The sequence below is a fragment of the Protomyctophum parallelum genome, assembly GCF_964188405.1.
Source record: "Protomyctophum parallelum genome assembly, chromosome: 2".
Classification (NCBI taxonomy): domain Eukaryota; kingdom Metazoa; phylum Chordata; class Actinopteri; order Myctophiformes; family Myctophidae; genus Protomyctophum; species Protomyctophum parallelum.
In genome coordinates, this window is record NC_139699.1 from 17,742,961 (window position 1) to 17,757,611 (window position 14,651).

General features: G+C 48.8%; 1 protein-coding gene across 1 annotated transcript in view; it reads left to right on the top strand.

Moving 5' to 3' along the window:
• Positions 1 to 14,651, top strand: part of sbf2 (SET binding factor 2) — a 192,697-nt gene that overhangs the window by 45,979 nt on the left and 132,067 nt on the right. Inside the window, exon 3 of the mRNA XM_083794214.1 lies at positions 13,458 to 13,595. Coding sequence (XP_083650340.1) covers positions 13,458 to 13,595 — 138 coding nt within the window. The remainder of the gene's footprint in view (positions 1 to 13,457; positions 13,596 to 14,651) is intronic.

Here is a 14,651-nt window from a genome sequence, read left to right on the forward strand (position 1 = left end):
TACTTTACTGCAGTTGTTAGAACAGAGGAGAAAACCTCTGCTAAACAAACCTACTGTACGACCGCTCCTTTGGACTCCGATCCTGCTTTTAACTATTTAGATTTCCCCCAGACGTGTTGTTTTGCAACATTAGGGTAATGTTATCTCAGTGTGGCTGGTCAGTGAGCTGGTCAGTGAGCTGGTCAGTGAGCTGGTCAATGAGCTGGTCAGTGAGCTGGTTAGTGAGCTGGTCAGTGGGCTGGTCAGTGAGCTGGTCAGTGGTCAGTGAGCTGGTCAGTGAGCTGGTCAATGAGCTGGTCAGTGAGCTGGTCAATGAGCTGGTCAGTGAGCTGGTCAATGAGCTGGTCAGTGGTCAGTGAGCTGGTCAGTGAGCTGGTCAGTGAGCTGGTCAGTGGTCAGTGAGCTGGTCAGTGAGCTGGTCAGTGGTCAGTGAGCTGGTCAGTGAGCTGGTCAGTGAGCTGGTCAGTGGTCAGTGAGCTGGTCAGTGAGCTGGTCAATGAGCTGGTCAGTGAGCTGGTCAGTGGTCAGTGAGCTGGTCAGTGAGCTGGTCAGTGGTCAGTGAGCTGGTCAGTGGTCAGTGAGCTGGTCAGTGAGCTGGTCAGTGAGCTGGTCAGTGAGCTGGTCAGTGGTCAGTGAGCTGGTCAGTGAGCTGGTCAGTGAGCTGGTCAGTGAGCTGGTCAGTGAGCTGGTCAATGAGCTGGTCAGTGAGCTGGTTAGTGAGCTGGTCAGTGAGCTGGTCAGTGAGCTGGTCAGTGAGCTGGTCAGTGAGCTGGTCAGTGAGCTGGTCAATGAGCTGGTCAGTGAGCTGGTCAGTGAGCTGGTCAGTGAGCTGGTCAGTGAGCTGGTCAGTGGTCAGTGAGCTGGTCAGTGAGCTGGTCAGTGAGCTGGTCAGTGAGCTGGTCAGTGGTCAGTGAGCTGGTCAGTGGGCTGGTCAGTGAGCTGGTCAGTGGTCAGTGAGCTGGTCAGTGAGCTGGTCAGTGAGCTGGTCAGTGGTCAGTGAGCTGGTCAGTGAGCTGGTCAGTGAGCTGGTCAGTGAGCTGGTCAGTGGTCAGTGAGCTGGTCAGTGAGCTGGTCAGTGAGCTGGTCAGTGGGCTGGTCAGTGAGCTGGTCAGTGGTCAGTGAGCTGGTCAGTGAGCTGGTCAGTGGGCTGGTCAGTGAGCTGGTCAGTGGTCAGTGAGCTGGTCAGTGAGCTGGTCAGTGAGCTGGTCAGTGGGCTGGTCAGTGAGCTGGTCAGTGAGCTGGTCAGTGAGCTGGTCAGTGGTCAGTGAGCTGGTCAGTGAGCTGGTCAGTGAGCTGGTCAGTGGTCAGTGAGCTGGTCAGTGAGCTGGTCAGTGAGCTGGTCAGTGGTCAGTGAGCTGGTCAGTGAGCTGGTCAGTGGTCAGTGAGCTGGTCAGTGAGCTGGTCAGTGGTCAGTGAGCTGGTCAGTGGTCAGTGAGCTGGTCAGTGAGCTGGTCAGTGGTCAGTGAGCTGGTCAGTGGTCAGTGAGCTGGTCAGTGAGCTGGTCAGTGGTCAGTGAGCTGGTCAGTGAGCTGGTCAGTGGTCAGTGAGCTGGTCAGTGGTCAGTGAGCTGGTCAGTGGTCAGTGAGCTGGTCAGTGGTCAGTGAGCTGGTCAGTGGTCAGTGAGCTGGTCAGTGGTCAGTGGTCAGTGAGCTGGTCAGTGAGCTGGTCAGTGTGCACTGCACCTTACACAACAAGAGTAACGGAAGAGTGTTGTCGGGCCACTTCCATGTTGTTTTGTTTTTCTTGGTCGTGTCATGATAACCCTGAAGATGGTCTCAGGAAGTGTGTGTGTGTGTGTGTGTGTGTGTGTGTGTGTGTGTGTGTGTGTGTGTGTGTGTGTGTGTGTGTGTGTGTGTGTGTGTGTGTGTGTGTCACGGCGTGTGCTTGTGTTTGTCACTCTGCATCTCCTGTTTTCCTGGCTTCCTCCTTGGCTTGATACGAGCAGCGTATCAGTGTCTGTCTACGAGTTAAGAGTTCCTCGCCTGCATCTATTTGTGGCCCTGACCTTGATGTTGTGGTCATCTAGCCCATTCTGAACGGGAACCCATTTTGGTGTTAGCATTATGTTATGCTTTAGCTATTGAAAAATAGCAGATCTACAAGCTCATAGCGAGCTTGTAGGTCTGCTATTTTTGAAAAATCGAAGAACGACTGACATTTTTAGAATCTGATCTCAGGTCAGAATGGGCTAGTCATCTTCCAGACCTGATAAAGCCGGAGGGGGGGGGGGGGGGGGGGGGTCCAGGCAGCACGCCACGGACCCTTCCTTTAGTTCCTCACCATCCCCTGACACCTCAATCTCCCCCTTTTCCTTCATTGTCTCTTCTTTCCTGACAAGCCTCTCCTCCTGCAACAGCGATAGGTCAAACCATAACAGCAGCGTATAGCGTAATACATCTGGTGCTGTATTTATAGTGACCACGCTGTATGGCCAATCACTTTACTTTACTTTACAGCCAATTGCCTGTAGTTCACAAACACCCTCTGGACGAGTAGCTGTTTGCACTTTGCAGATGTTCTTTTCATCTGGTACAGGCAGTTCCATTCTTAAGATGACGTTTTGATGATGTTTTGATGCTTTCACTTCCACTCTCACTTTGTTAGAACACTTAATTTAACTCAGATCATTTGCTATGCTTTCTGTTCAGGTTTTCCAGGAAATTTCTTCTGCTTTGAAAGAAGTACACTCAAACTCGGAGAACCCCTTCTTCTTGAAGCAATCCCATGCAAGAGAACGCTGTACATTCCAGTTGGGGTGTTTTGGGACTTTTTTAAATCGGAGTTAGTTAAGGGCTTTGTGTGTTACAGCTGAAGGCGCGTGTGAATGCACTGCAGTGATGCCGCCCCTCTCTCTGACTTTCACCTTATTTACACCTAATTATGATACTATTATAAGTCCTTTTGTGGATTAAGAATATAAAAATCACACCTGTGTGAACTGAGTGGTGCAACCCTCTCCTCCCCTCTCTCTCTCATTAGCAGGCAGCACGTGCAGCACTATCTCTCTCCCTGTTTCTGGCACAACAGCGCCCCTACTGGTACTAATAGTCATTCTGGTGCTCATACATACGTGAACACGGACATTGCTGTTCTTTGGAGTGGTTGCACCACTCAAAAATAATGTGTGGTTAGTGAAACAGACACAATTTAACCCATTTTGACCTGAGGACGATTCTACAAAATGTTGGTTTTCTGAAAAACTCATGTTTCTATGTCAGTCATTTTCATTTCAAGGACCCCCAAAAATATATGTAATTGGCCACCAACCCCCATCTGAACACGTGTTGTTCCAGGGACCTCCCCATAAGCAAAGATTTGAGTTAAACTCGTTTGCTCTGAAAGAATATATATTCAAAGATTTGTGCCACATTTTCAAGACTTTTCAAAAAATAGCAGATCTACAAGCTTGTCTCGCTATGAGTTTGTAGATCTGCTTTTTTCAATAGCTAAAGTATAACATAATGCTTAATTGTCTTTGAAAAGTATGGCATTTTTGGAATGTTCAGATTGTTTTTGCCCCAAATACGGGTGCCTAGATGGAATTGGTTAAATAATGAATAGTGCAAACATCTTGGTGCATCTTTCCCTGGCTTTCACCTCTTTCTACCTCCTTGTTCAGTGGCAACCAAATATTCTAATGTGAAATATGGGGCGTATTGGAAAGGAGAGGAAATGGGGAAACGGATCTCATATAAGTATATACTTTTAAATTTAAATTAAATTCACAAGATAATGGCCAGTTTAACAACTTTCAACCCAGCATTCCTATTTTTGGCATTATTGTAAAAAAGATAATAAAACAATGTTCTACAATGTACATTCTACAAGATAAATGTTCTACCCAAACTACCATCTACGAGCTCATAACAGACATTTTGCAGCAGGGGACCTGCAGCGAGAAGCCAATATTTTAGTTCAAAATGTTCGCTCTGAAATATATATTTCAGATTTGCGCCACTTTTTCACAACTTTTCAAAAATAGCAGACCTACAAGCTCGTAGCGCGCCACTCGGTGGCGCGCTACGAGCTTGTAGATCTGCTATTTTTCAATAGCTAAAGCATAACATTCTTCCCGCCCAAAATGGGCTAAATGAACAGGAACCCCTGGCCCTAAATAAGCGGGTCATGTGATCCGGAATTCCAGACCCAGGAAATGCCGGTCCCTGAAGTTGTGACACCGCCCAGTGTCTGTTTCATCTACCGTCCTCTGATACGACCTTGACCTGAACTCAACCCACACGGCCCACGCTGCTGTGCCTGTTGGCTTCTGGTGTTTATGCCCACGTGGTGATGCTACACAGACGCTTTGATTCTTCACAGGTCAGCCTGCAGATCCTGTATCACTGTGGCTGTGTGGGTGGATGGTCATTGGTCAGGGCTGTGAGCCATGCTGTGTACGGTGGGTGTGCGTACGAGGCAGTGGGCTTTGGTTGCGGCAATGCAATGTAAGTAAGAGGACATACCGTTACCGTATCAGATACGTACCGTATCAAAGTTCCTTTGTCACTTGACTGGCTAGTAGGTAATCTGAGACCAATGACTCAGCTGTGTGTGTGTGTGTGTGTGTGTGTGTGTGTGTGTGTGTGTGTGTGTGTGTGTGTGTGTGTGTGTGTGTGTGTGTGTGTGTGTGTGTGTGTGTGCGGGTAATTGCACGTATATCTATCAGATCATATAAGTGTGTGTGTGTGTGTGTGTGGGGGGGGGGGGGGTGGTATGCTATGTCTAAAGTGTAAAGCTTTGCAGTTTGCACCTGTTGGACTTCTCCCTGGTAAATGGACAGAATTTCTATTGTGCCTTTTTATCCAAAGCACAGACGAAAGAGGAAATCATGAACTGCACCAATAATAACCTGCTTATTGGGTTCCACAGACAGACACATAATGGTCTTATATCTTATATCTTCGGGCTCTGGGGCGTGTGTTTTCGAGAGGAGGGGGGGGGGGGGGGGGGAACTTTTCCAGAGATTCCTTTGCGAAGCATTATAGCGTAAACCTCCGTGAGCGTAACGTAAGTCCCGGAAAAGACGTGCTGTGATTGTCCAGTAGTCACCTGAGTGGCAACAAGAGACATGGAGGAGTCTCATTGAGTGACGTCTCTCGGGCAGTGACGCAGAGTGCCTTCAGCACTCTTCCTGCTCACTTCCTTTTGCACACACACATCCCTCCAACAAACTGCAGCGGCCAATGAGGCATCTTTTTGTTGAATATCTATGATTGGGTTCAGTCGGTGTCTTGCTCAAGGACACTTGGGCAGGAGGAGCTGGAACCTGGAACCTTCTGGTTCAAACTGACACTAACCGAGTCCAGAGCCACTGCTTCCCCCCTGGGTAATGTAGTCCTAATACAATACTTTCACTTGGTAATGTAGTCCTAATACAATACTTTCACTTGGTAATGTAGTCCTAATACAATACTTTCACTTGGTAATGTAGTCCTAATACAATACTTTCACTTGGTATGGACTCCTACCTCACTGGACCCCGTCCCAGATTCCCTAGAGACAGAGCCCCTCAATCAACCATTATTTTCTGGCACAGGTTGCTAGTTGCACCGCAGCAGGAGTCTGCTGCGTGTCTGACAAGAGAATTGCTCCTGAAATGCTTTTTAAAACGTTGATAGAGTGCAGTTTTCCCCACGCTAGTTAACTGTGTTTGACAGTCGGACTGGCCCTTTGGCTCTGCTTCCATGTGGTTGTTTTTGTCCCATGTTTGTTATTTATCCACTTCCTGGTGCTAGACCTCAGTCTTTTCTCTCTGTGGTATTTATATCTGTTCACCCCTCCTCTTCTGTCAATAAGCCCACTGTATTCCTCATACTGTAGTATTATCTAGTATCTGTTCACCCCTCCTCTTCTGTCCATAGCCCACTGTATTCCTCATACTGTAGTATTATCTAGTATCTGTTCTCCCCTCCTCTTCTGTCCATAGCCCGCTGTATTCCTCATACTGTAGTATTATCTAGTATCTGTTCACCCCTCCTCTTCTGTCAATAAGCCCACTGTATTCCTCATACTGTAGTATTATCTAGTATCTGTTCTCCCCTCCTCTTCTGTCCATAGCCCGCTGTATTCCTCATACTGTAGTATTATCTAGTATCTGTTCACCCCTCCTCTTCTGTCCATAGCCCGCTGTATTTCTCATACTGTAGTATGTACGGTATACTGTCTGTATGGCTTGTATTCAAAAAGTGAAACTTCCAATAAGCTTTTAAAACCACTTACTGTAAGCACAACAATCTAAAATATTTCTGTCTATAATGGCATGCCTAATATTATCAGGATAATGTACATTGTGTACATGTGCTTGTACCCTGAATTCCAGATGCCATTAATCGCAGGCGGCAGGTTGTGAATTATGTTCCGAGAAGTTGACATAGTTGTGATGCATGGAGACTGGATCCTGACCAGGGTAATGACCACTGGATCCTGACCAGGGTAATGACCACTGGATCCTGACCAGGGTAATGACCACTGGATCCTGACCAGGGTAATGACCACTGGACCCTGACCAGGGTAATGACCACTGGATCCTGACCAGGGTAATGACCACTGGACCCTGACCAGGGTAATGACCACTGGATCCTGACCAGGGTAATGACCACTGGACCCTGACCAGGGTAATGACCACTGGATCCTGACCAGGGTAATGAGTCTGACCACTGGATCCTGACCAGGGTAATGACCACTGGATCCTGACCAGGGTAATGACCACTGGATCCTGACCAGGGTAATGACCACTGGATCCTGACCAGGGTAATGACCACTGGATCCTGACCAGGGTAATGACCACTGGACCCTGACCAGGGTAATGACCACTGGACCCTGACCAGGGTAATGACCACTGGACCCTGACCAGGGTAATGACCACTGGATCCTGACCAGGGTAATGACCACTGGATCCTGACCAGGGTAATGACCACTGGATCCTGACCAGGGTAATGACCAGGGTAATGACCACTGGATCCTGACCAGGGTAATGACCACTGGATCCTGACCAGGGTAATGACCACTGGACCCTGACCAGGGTAATGACCACTGGATCCTGACCAGGGTAATGACCACTGGATCCTGACCAGGGTAATGACCACTGGACCCTGACCAGGGTAATGACCACTGGATCCTGACCAGGGTAATGACCACTGGACCCTGACCAGGGTAATGACCACTGGATCCTGACCAGGGTAATGACCACTGGATCCTGACCAGGGTAATGAGTCTGACCACTGGATCCTGACCAGGGTAATGACCACTGGATCCTGACCAGGGTAATGACCACTGGATCCTGACCAGGGTAATGACCACTGGATCCTGACCAGGGTAATGACCACTGGATCCTGACCAGGGTAATGACCACTGGACCCTGACCAGGGTAATGACCACTGGATCCTGACCAGGGTAATGACCACTGGACCCTGACCAGGGTAATGACCACTGGATCCTGACCAGGGTAATGACCACTGGATCCTGACCAGGGTAATGACCACTGGATCCTGACCAGGGTAATGACCACTGGATCCTGACCAGGGTAATGACCACTGGATCCTGACCAGGGTAATGACCACTGGACCCTGACCAGGGTAATGACCACTGGATCCTGACCAGGGTAATGACCACTGGATCCTGACCAGGGTAATGACCACTGGACCCTGACCAGGGTAATGACAACTGGATCCTGACCAGGGTAATGACCACTGGACCCTGACCAGGGTAATGACCACTGGATCCTGACCAGGGTAATGACCACTGGATCCTGACCAGGGTAATGACCACTGGACTCTGACCAGGGTAATGACCACTGGATCCTGACCAGGGTAATGAGTCTGACCACTGGATCCTGACCAGGGTAATGACCACTGGATCCTGACCAGGGTAATGACCACTGGACCCTGACCAGGGTAATGACCACTTGATCCTGACCAGGGTAATGAGTCTGACCACTGGATCCTGACCAGGGTAATGACCACTGGATCCTGACCAGGGTAATGACCACTTGTGCATTGTTAAATTCAACGGCCATAATATGGAAATGACCTACTTTAGATGAACCTGCAGACAAATGGAACAGAGTGTACGATCTTGAACCTTTCAAACATGCTTTCATATTATGGAAGCCGTGCTGAACGCACACATATATGACATATCATGTTCCTGCATATTTTAGCATTGGGGGAGTGTCCATATGTTAATTATATTTACTTTGCGCAATTTGCTATTAAGCCCCTTGACCAAAAAACACTCATACCGCGCATACCGATTACACCTGGGTCTGACCACCTCTTAAATGCAAAAAGCAATGTTTGATTTTACACAAGAGTGATCTGTGCGCTGCTCAGTATTTGGCAATTCCCCCCATGTATATAATCCCTGTCATTGACGACTCCTACTTGTTTGTTATGGGAGGTTGTAGAAAACCTCACATTAACCTCTCCTCCAAATATACACGAGGTCACCAGCGTATTCTTTTCACCACAATGAGGACTTTCACCAGGAGGGCGAAACGTGTGTGGAGGAACCATAGAGTATTAAAAGGATAGAGACTGATCTGGCGCGAAGCTCCGCCCCCTCCGCTATTCATGTCAGTGGAAGTTGCTCAGTGGCGTTTTGAAGCACCCGGAAGGACCGTCTACTGCAACCGAGCGCTCAATGTTAAAGCCCAGCTGCTGCACGGGGGTTTCCTCGTCATGAATCCACGGGTCCGCCTGCAGTCCTTCCTCTTACCACTAGGGCCCCGTGCTTCAACATTGGAGTGCCTCACTGGCCCCTTGGGAGGAACGTGCTAGTTTCACCCCCAGGTCCATTTCCTGCTGAATAGGTACCCTAACCAACTAGTAGGAGTTGCTAGTGCAGTGTCAGATATCGCCCTCCTCTACTGGCGTTCCGGCCTCCATCACGGTGCAGTTTGAAGCCCCAGGGCCAACGTGGAGGAATCCAACCCCCTGACGTTACCCTTGGGCCAACGTGGAGGCACCGTGGAGGAATCCAACCCCCTGACGTTACCCTTGGGCCAACGTGGAGGCACCGTGGAGGAATCCAACCCCCTGACGTTACCCTTGGGCCAACGTGGAGGCACCGTGGAGGAATCCAACCCCCTGACGTTACCCTTGGGCCAACGTGGAGGCACCGTGGAGGAATCCAACCCCCTGATGTTACCCTTTGCACCACCCGGACACCATGAAAAATAGACTCAACTCAGTGAAGCATCTTTAATGTCTATCCCCTAATGGGCTCTCTACAGACAGACAGACAGACAGACAGACAGACAGGCTGCTATCCCCTAATGGGCTCTCTACAGACAGACAGACAGGCTGCTATCCCCTAATGGGCTCTCTACAGACAGACAGACAGACAGACAGGCTGCTATCCCCTAATGGGCTCTCTACAGACAGACAGACAGGCTGCTATCCCCTAATGGGCTCTCTACAGACAGACAGACAGACAGACAGACAGACAGACAGACAGGCTGCTATCCCCTAATGGGCTCTCTACAGACAGACAGACAGACAGGCTGCTATCCCCTAATGGGCTCTCTACAGACAGACAGACAGGCTGCTATCCCCTAATGGGCTCTCTACAGACAGACAGACAGACAGACAGACAGACAGGCTGCTATCCCCTAATGGGCTCTCTACAGACAGACAGACAGGCTGCTATCCCCTAATGGGCTCTCTACAGACAGACAGACAGACAGACAGACAGACAGACAGACAGACAGACAGGCTGCTATCCCCTAATGGGCTCTCTACAGACAGACAGACAGGCTGCTATCCCCTAATGGGCTCTCTACAGACAGACAGACAGACAGACAGACAGACAGACAGACAGACAGACAGACAGACAGACAGACAGGCTGCTATCCCCTAATGGGCTCTCTACAGACAGACAGACAGACAGGCTGCTATCCCCTAATGGGCTCTCTACAGACAGACAGACAGGCTGCTATCCCCTAATGGGCTCTCTACAGACAGACAGACAGGCTGCTATCCCCTAATGGGCTCTCTACAGACAGACAGACAGGCTGCTATCCCCTAATGGGCTCTCTACAGACAGACAGACAGGCTGCTATCCCCTAATGGGCTCTCTACAGACAGGCTGCTATCCCCTAATGGGCTCTCTACAGACAGACAGACAGACAGGCTGCTATCCCCTAATGGGCTCTCTACAGACAGACAGACAGGCTGCTATCCCCTAATGGGCTCTCTACAGACAGACAGACAGGCTGCTATCCCCTAATGGGCTCTCTACAGACAGACAGACAGACAGACAGGCTGCTATCCCCTAATGGGCTCTCTACAGACAGACAGACAGGCTGCTATCCCCTAATGGGCTCTCTACAGACAGGCTCGCCTTGTGTGAAGATAAAGTCTTCAGTGAAAAATCTGCTATTAATTTAATTTGGATTTAGATAAGACTCGCCCCCCCCCCCCCCCCCCCCCAATGTGCCTCCCCAACTTGCACATTGCTTATCATCACAGTCCACTAACTGCTCTCTCTCCCTCCCTCTCTCTCTCTCTCTCTCTCACACGCGCGCACACACACACACCGCCCGCCACCAGTCGTCTTCCTTGGTATGCGCTGCTCCCAAAGCTGTTTATGTGTTTAGCAACAATGATGAATGACATAGTTGGAATATTTGGAGACGTGATCTCCAGTTATCTGCACCCGTCCTTGAGTCCTGTCTGGGTCCGTGCCGAGCCAAGCATGTCCTCCCCCTCGTCCTCATCACAATGCATGTTTAACACATGATTTCCTCTCATCTATTGTATCTGGTGAAGACGGTGGCATCCTGGCTCAGATCTCCAGGTTGATCTACCCCCCCCCCACCTCCCTCAAGACCACCTGCTGTTATTTTAATGTTTTATGCCTTGCTTTCTTTTCTTTTCTCCATTGCTCTGTAAAGCACTTTTTTAATTGAATATTTTATTAGGCAACATAAATGCAAACAGCACAATGTACAGTCAGGCATCTTTGTCCAACATAAATGCAAACAGCACAATGTACAGTCAGGCATCTTTGTCCAATATAAATGCAAACAGCACAATGTACAGTCAGGCATCTTTGTCCAATATAAATGCAAACAGCACAATGTACAGTCAGGCATCTTTGTCCAACATAAATGCAAACAGCACAATGTACAGTCAGGCATCTTTGTCCAATATAAATGCAAACAGCACAATGTACAGTCAGGCATCTTTGTCCAACATAAATGCAAACAGCACAATGTACAGTCAGGCATCTTTGTCCAAAAAAAGGATTTCACAGAAGAAAGACCTTGCGGGCTTGTTTCCATTCGGGTCCTATCCACTCACACATGACATGAATATTAAGTTAACGCAGTAACAGTAAGTGATATATAACAATAATAATTTAAAGCAACATATACATTTCCTCTAAACATGAAATATACAGTATTCACAGGTTAATCGGAAGGGGATTATTATTCGCACCACAAAGAGGCTGGGGCGATCACGTCCTCTCCCTTTGACCTGCTGACAGGTGCATTTTTAGGCCTGTCTTGAAGGACTGCATGTCATGAAAGGTGCTATACAAATAAAGTTTTATTATTATTATTATTATTATTATTATTACCTTGTACCTCAGCTTCTCCATTCTGTTTCCCATCTTCCTCTCCATTCATCGGTCCAGTATCCCCAGCGTAATGCATGAGGAGGACCAGCCAACACTTGTAGAGAGAGGGCAGTTCAGCCTCCAGCAAAAACACTGAAAAGTCTAGAATACAAAGTGAATTCACTCTTTGACTCACTCTCGGCTCCCCTAGCCGGGGTTTACCCAGGCTAAAGCTCCCCTAGCCGGGGTTTACCCAGGCTAAGGCTCCCCTGGCCGGGGTTTACCCAGGCTAAGGCTCCCCTGGCCGGGGTTTACCCAGGCTAAGGCTCCCCTGGCCGGGGTTTACCCAGGCTAAGGCTCCCCTCGCCGGGGTTTACCCAGGCTAAGGCTCCCCTGGCCGGGGTTTACCCAGGCTAAGGCTCCCCTAGCCGGGGTTTACCTAGCCTGGTTAATAAACCAGACTAATATCGCACGGACCGCGGGATATTAGTCAGGGGAGGCTCAGCTTGGATTTCATTTCCAAGGGAGCGTGTTGAAACATTTTCTCTTTGACGCAATTGGTCAGAGCTACTGTCAGTCAAAGGTCTCAAGCATTGAAAGTCACTGTACCAAAGCCCGCCCATATTGCATACCGTGTCCCGATTGGCCGCCCCATTTCTCTGGTGTAGGAAATGGGCGTACAATTGAGCCTCTCCAGACCGTAATCCGCCGGCAGGCAATTTATTTTTGCCAACGGCTGATTCGGTCTGGTTTATTAACCAGGCTAGGGTTTACCCAGGCTAAGGCTCCCCCTCCCCATCTCATTCAGCTCCCTGTGAATTCATATGGAATGTTAAAATTGATGCCATTAACATACCGACTGCCTGTGTTTGTAATCTACCTTATGAACCAGTATTTTGCTTAAAAAAAAACTAGGACACTTTTCATTTAGGCATTCGTTATCCTCTCTTGACGGCTCCAGACATTTTCCCTTTTTACAAGCAGACACCTCCATTAGTGTTAGGTAGTGTGTCTTTGGAACCTTGGCTTGGACGACCTTCCATGATATACTGGGCCACTTCCTGTGCTGATGAGCAAACCAAAACACTGACAGAGGATATCCTGTCTGCTCCATACATCAGTAATTCAGTCGCTCACGGAGGTTACCTCGGTACCGAGGTTCTTGATGCCCCCTCGAGTTCTGGACTGGAAGCTGGTTGCTCAACCAGTACCAGTAGGTACACACAGTCCTAACTATCAGTGGGAAGGTACATGGACCACCTGGTTGGTGCCAACTGGTACAATTTGGTCATTTGCGTTCCTACCAGCACTGATGTAAACAGGTTTTCAATGTAATTAGTCCCATGCAGTCCCAGGGACTTTTTATGAGTCCCACTTCAACCACATTATAAGAGTCATATTATTTTGCCATTTTTACAACTTGCAGCATTTAACTCCCCATTTCATTTTATATGGTCATAATGTGGTTATATTATTCATGTAGAAAACAGAAGAAGAAATGATTATTATAACTAAAGCTAGCAAAATAAACTAGAATAAAAAAAGTACAGTAGTGCATCCCGTGGATGTAGAGGTCTTTGTTTTATTGCGTCCCTTAACTATAAACTGCGTTTTGGGATGCAAAATGCCCCCTGTTTTAATCACTGTACCAGTGAGAAGTGCACTCAGACTTATTTGGCTAGTGAGACTGACCATGGCTCATCTCGCATCTCGCATCTCTCTCTCTGTCTCTGTCTCTGTCTCTGTCTCTCTCTCTCTCTCTCTCTCTCTCTCTCTCTCTCTCTCTCTCTCTCTCTCTCTCTGTCTCTCTGTCTCTCTGTCTGTTATGTTATTTAGTTGCTGTGTTGTGTCTGTTGTGCTGACGGCGTGTTAAATGTTAATCTCTGTCGTTGCAGTTCTGCCAACCTGGAGGTTGGAGGCTGTCCAGAGAGAGGAAGACGCCCACGTTCTTCACCGTGGTGCTGACAGACATCGAGTCAGACAGACACTACTGCTCCTGCATCACCTTCTTTGAGGCTGAGGTCAATCTGCAGGTACGGTTGTCATACTGTACGTATTGGTACTTGCATATACAGTAGACACCAGGATGGGCGGGGGAGGGGGGGAAGTGCAAAAGGATGTAAAATCTGCATTATTTATAATATGTTTTACAGGTAAGTTTAACCCATTCTGGACGGGAACCCCATTTGGTGTTTTAAGCATTACGTTATACTTTAGCTTTTGAAAAATAGCAGATCTACAAGCTTGCACAAAGATCGTGTCTCAAATCTTTGAATATATATATATAGTCTTTCAGGGCGAACGCTTTTAACTCGAATCTTCGGGTCGGCAGTCAAGTACATATTGGGGTCCTTGACATGAAAAACATTGAGGGTCGCTGCTCCTTCGCCCGGAAAGGAGTCAGATGAGGTGGTTCGGGCATCTGGTTAGGATGCCTCTCGGGCACCTCCCTAGGGAGGTCCTCAACGCACGTCCCACTGGGAGGAGACCCCGGGGCAGACCAAGGATCACGTCCCACTGGGAGGAGACCCCGGGGCAGACCAAGGATCACGTCCCACTGGGAGGAGACCCCGGGGCAGACCAAGGATCACGTCCCACTGGGAGGAGACCCCGGGGCAGACCAAGGATCACGTCCCACTGGGAGGAGACCCCGGGGCAGACCAAGGATCACGTCCCACTGGGAGGAGACCCCGGGGCAGACCAAGGACCACGTCCCACTGGGAGGAGACCCCGGGGCAGACCAAGGCGCAGGTAGAGGAAATACATCGACTCACTGGCCTTGGAACGTCTCGGGATCCCCCAGAAGGAAGTCAATAATGTTGCTCTGGAGAGGGAAGTCTGGAGCACTCTGGTGTAGCTGTTGCCCCCGCGACCCGAATACGGATAAGCTGTTGAATATGGATGGATAGGGTCTAGCGGCCCTCAATGAAATTAAAGATAAAATAAAATGTACTCATTATTTGTTTTGAGGTTAGGTTAACCCTAATGACCGGTATGCAGTAATAGAGAAGAAGAAGCCAGGTAATGTTGACGTAGACCAGCAGTAAAATGACTCTTATATCAAACATCTCATCCATTCCACATCATCT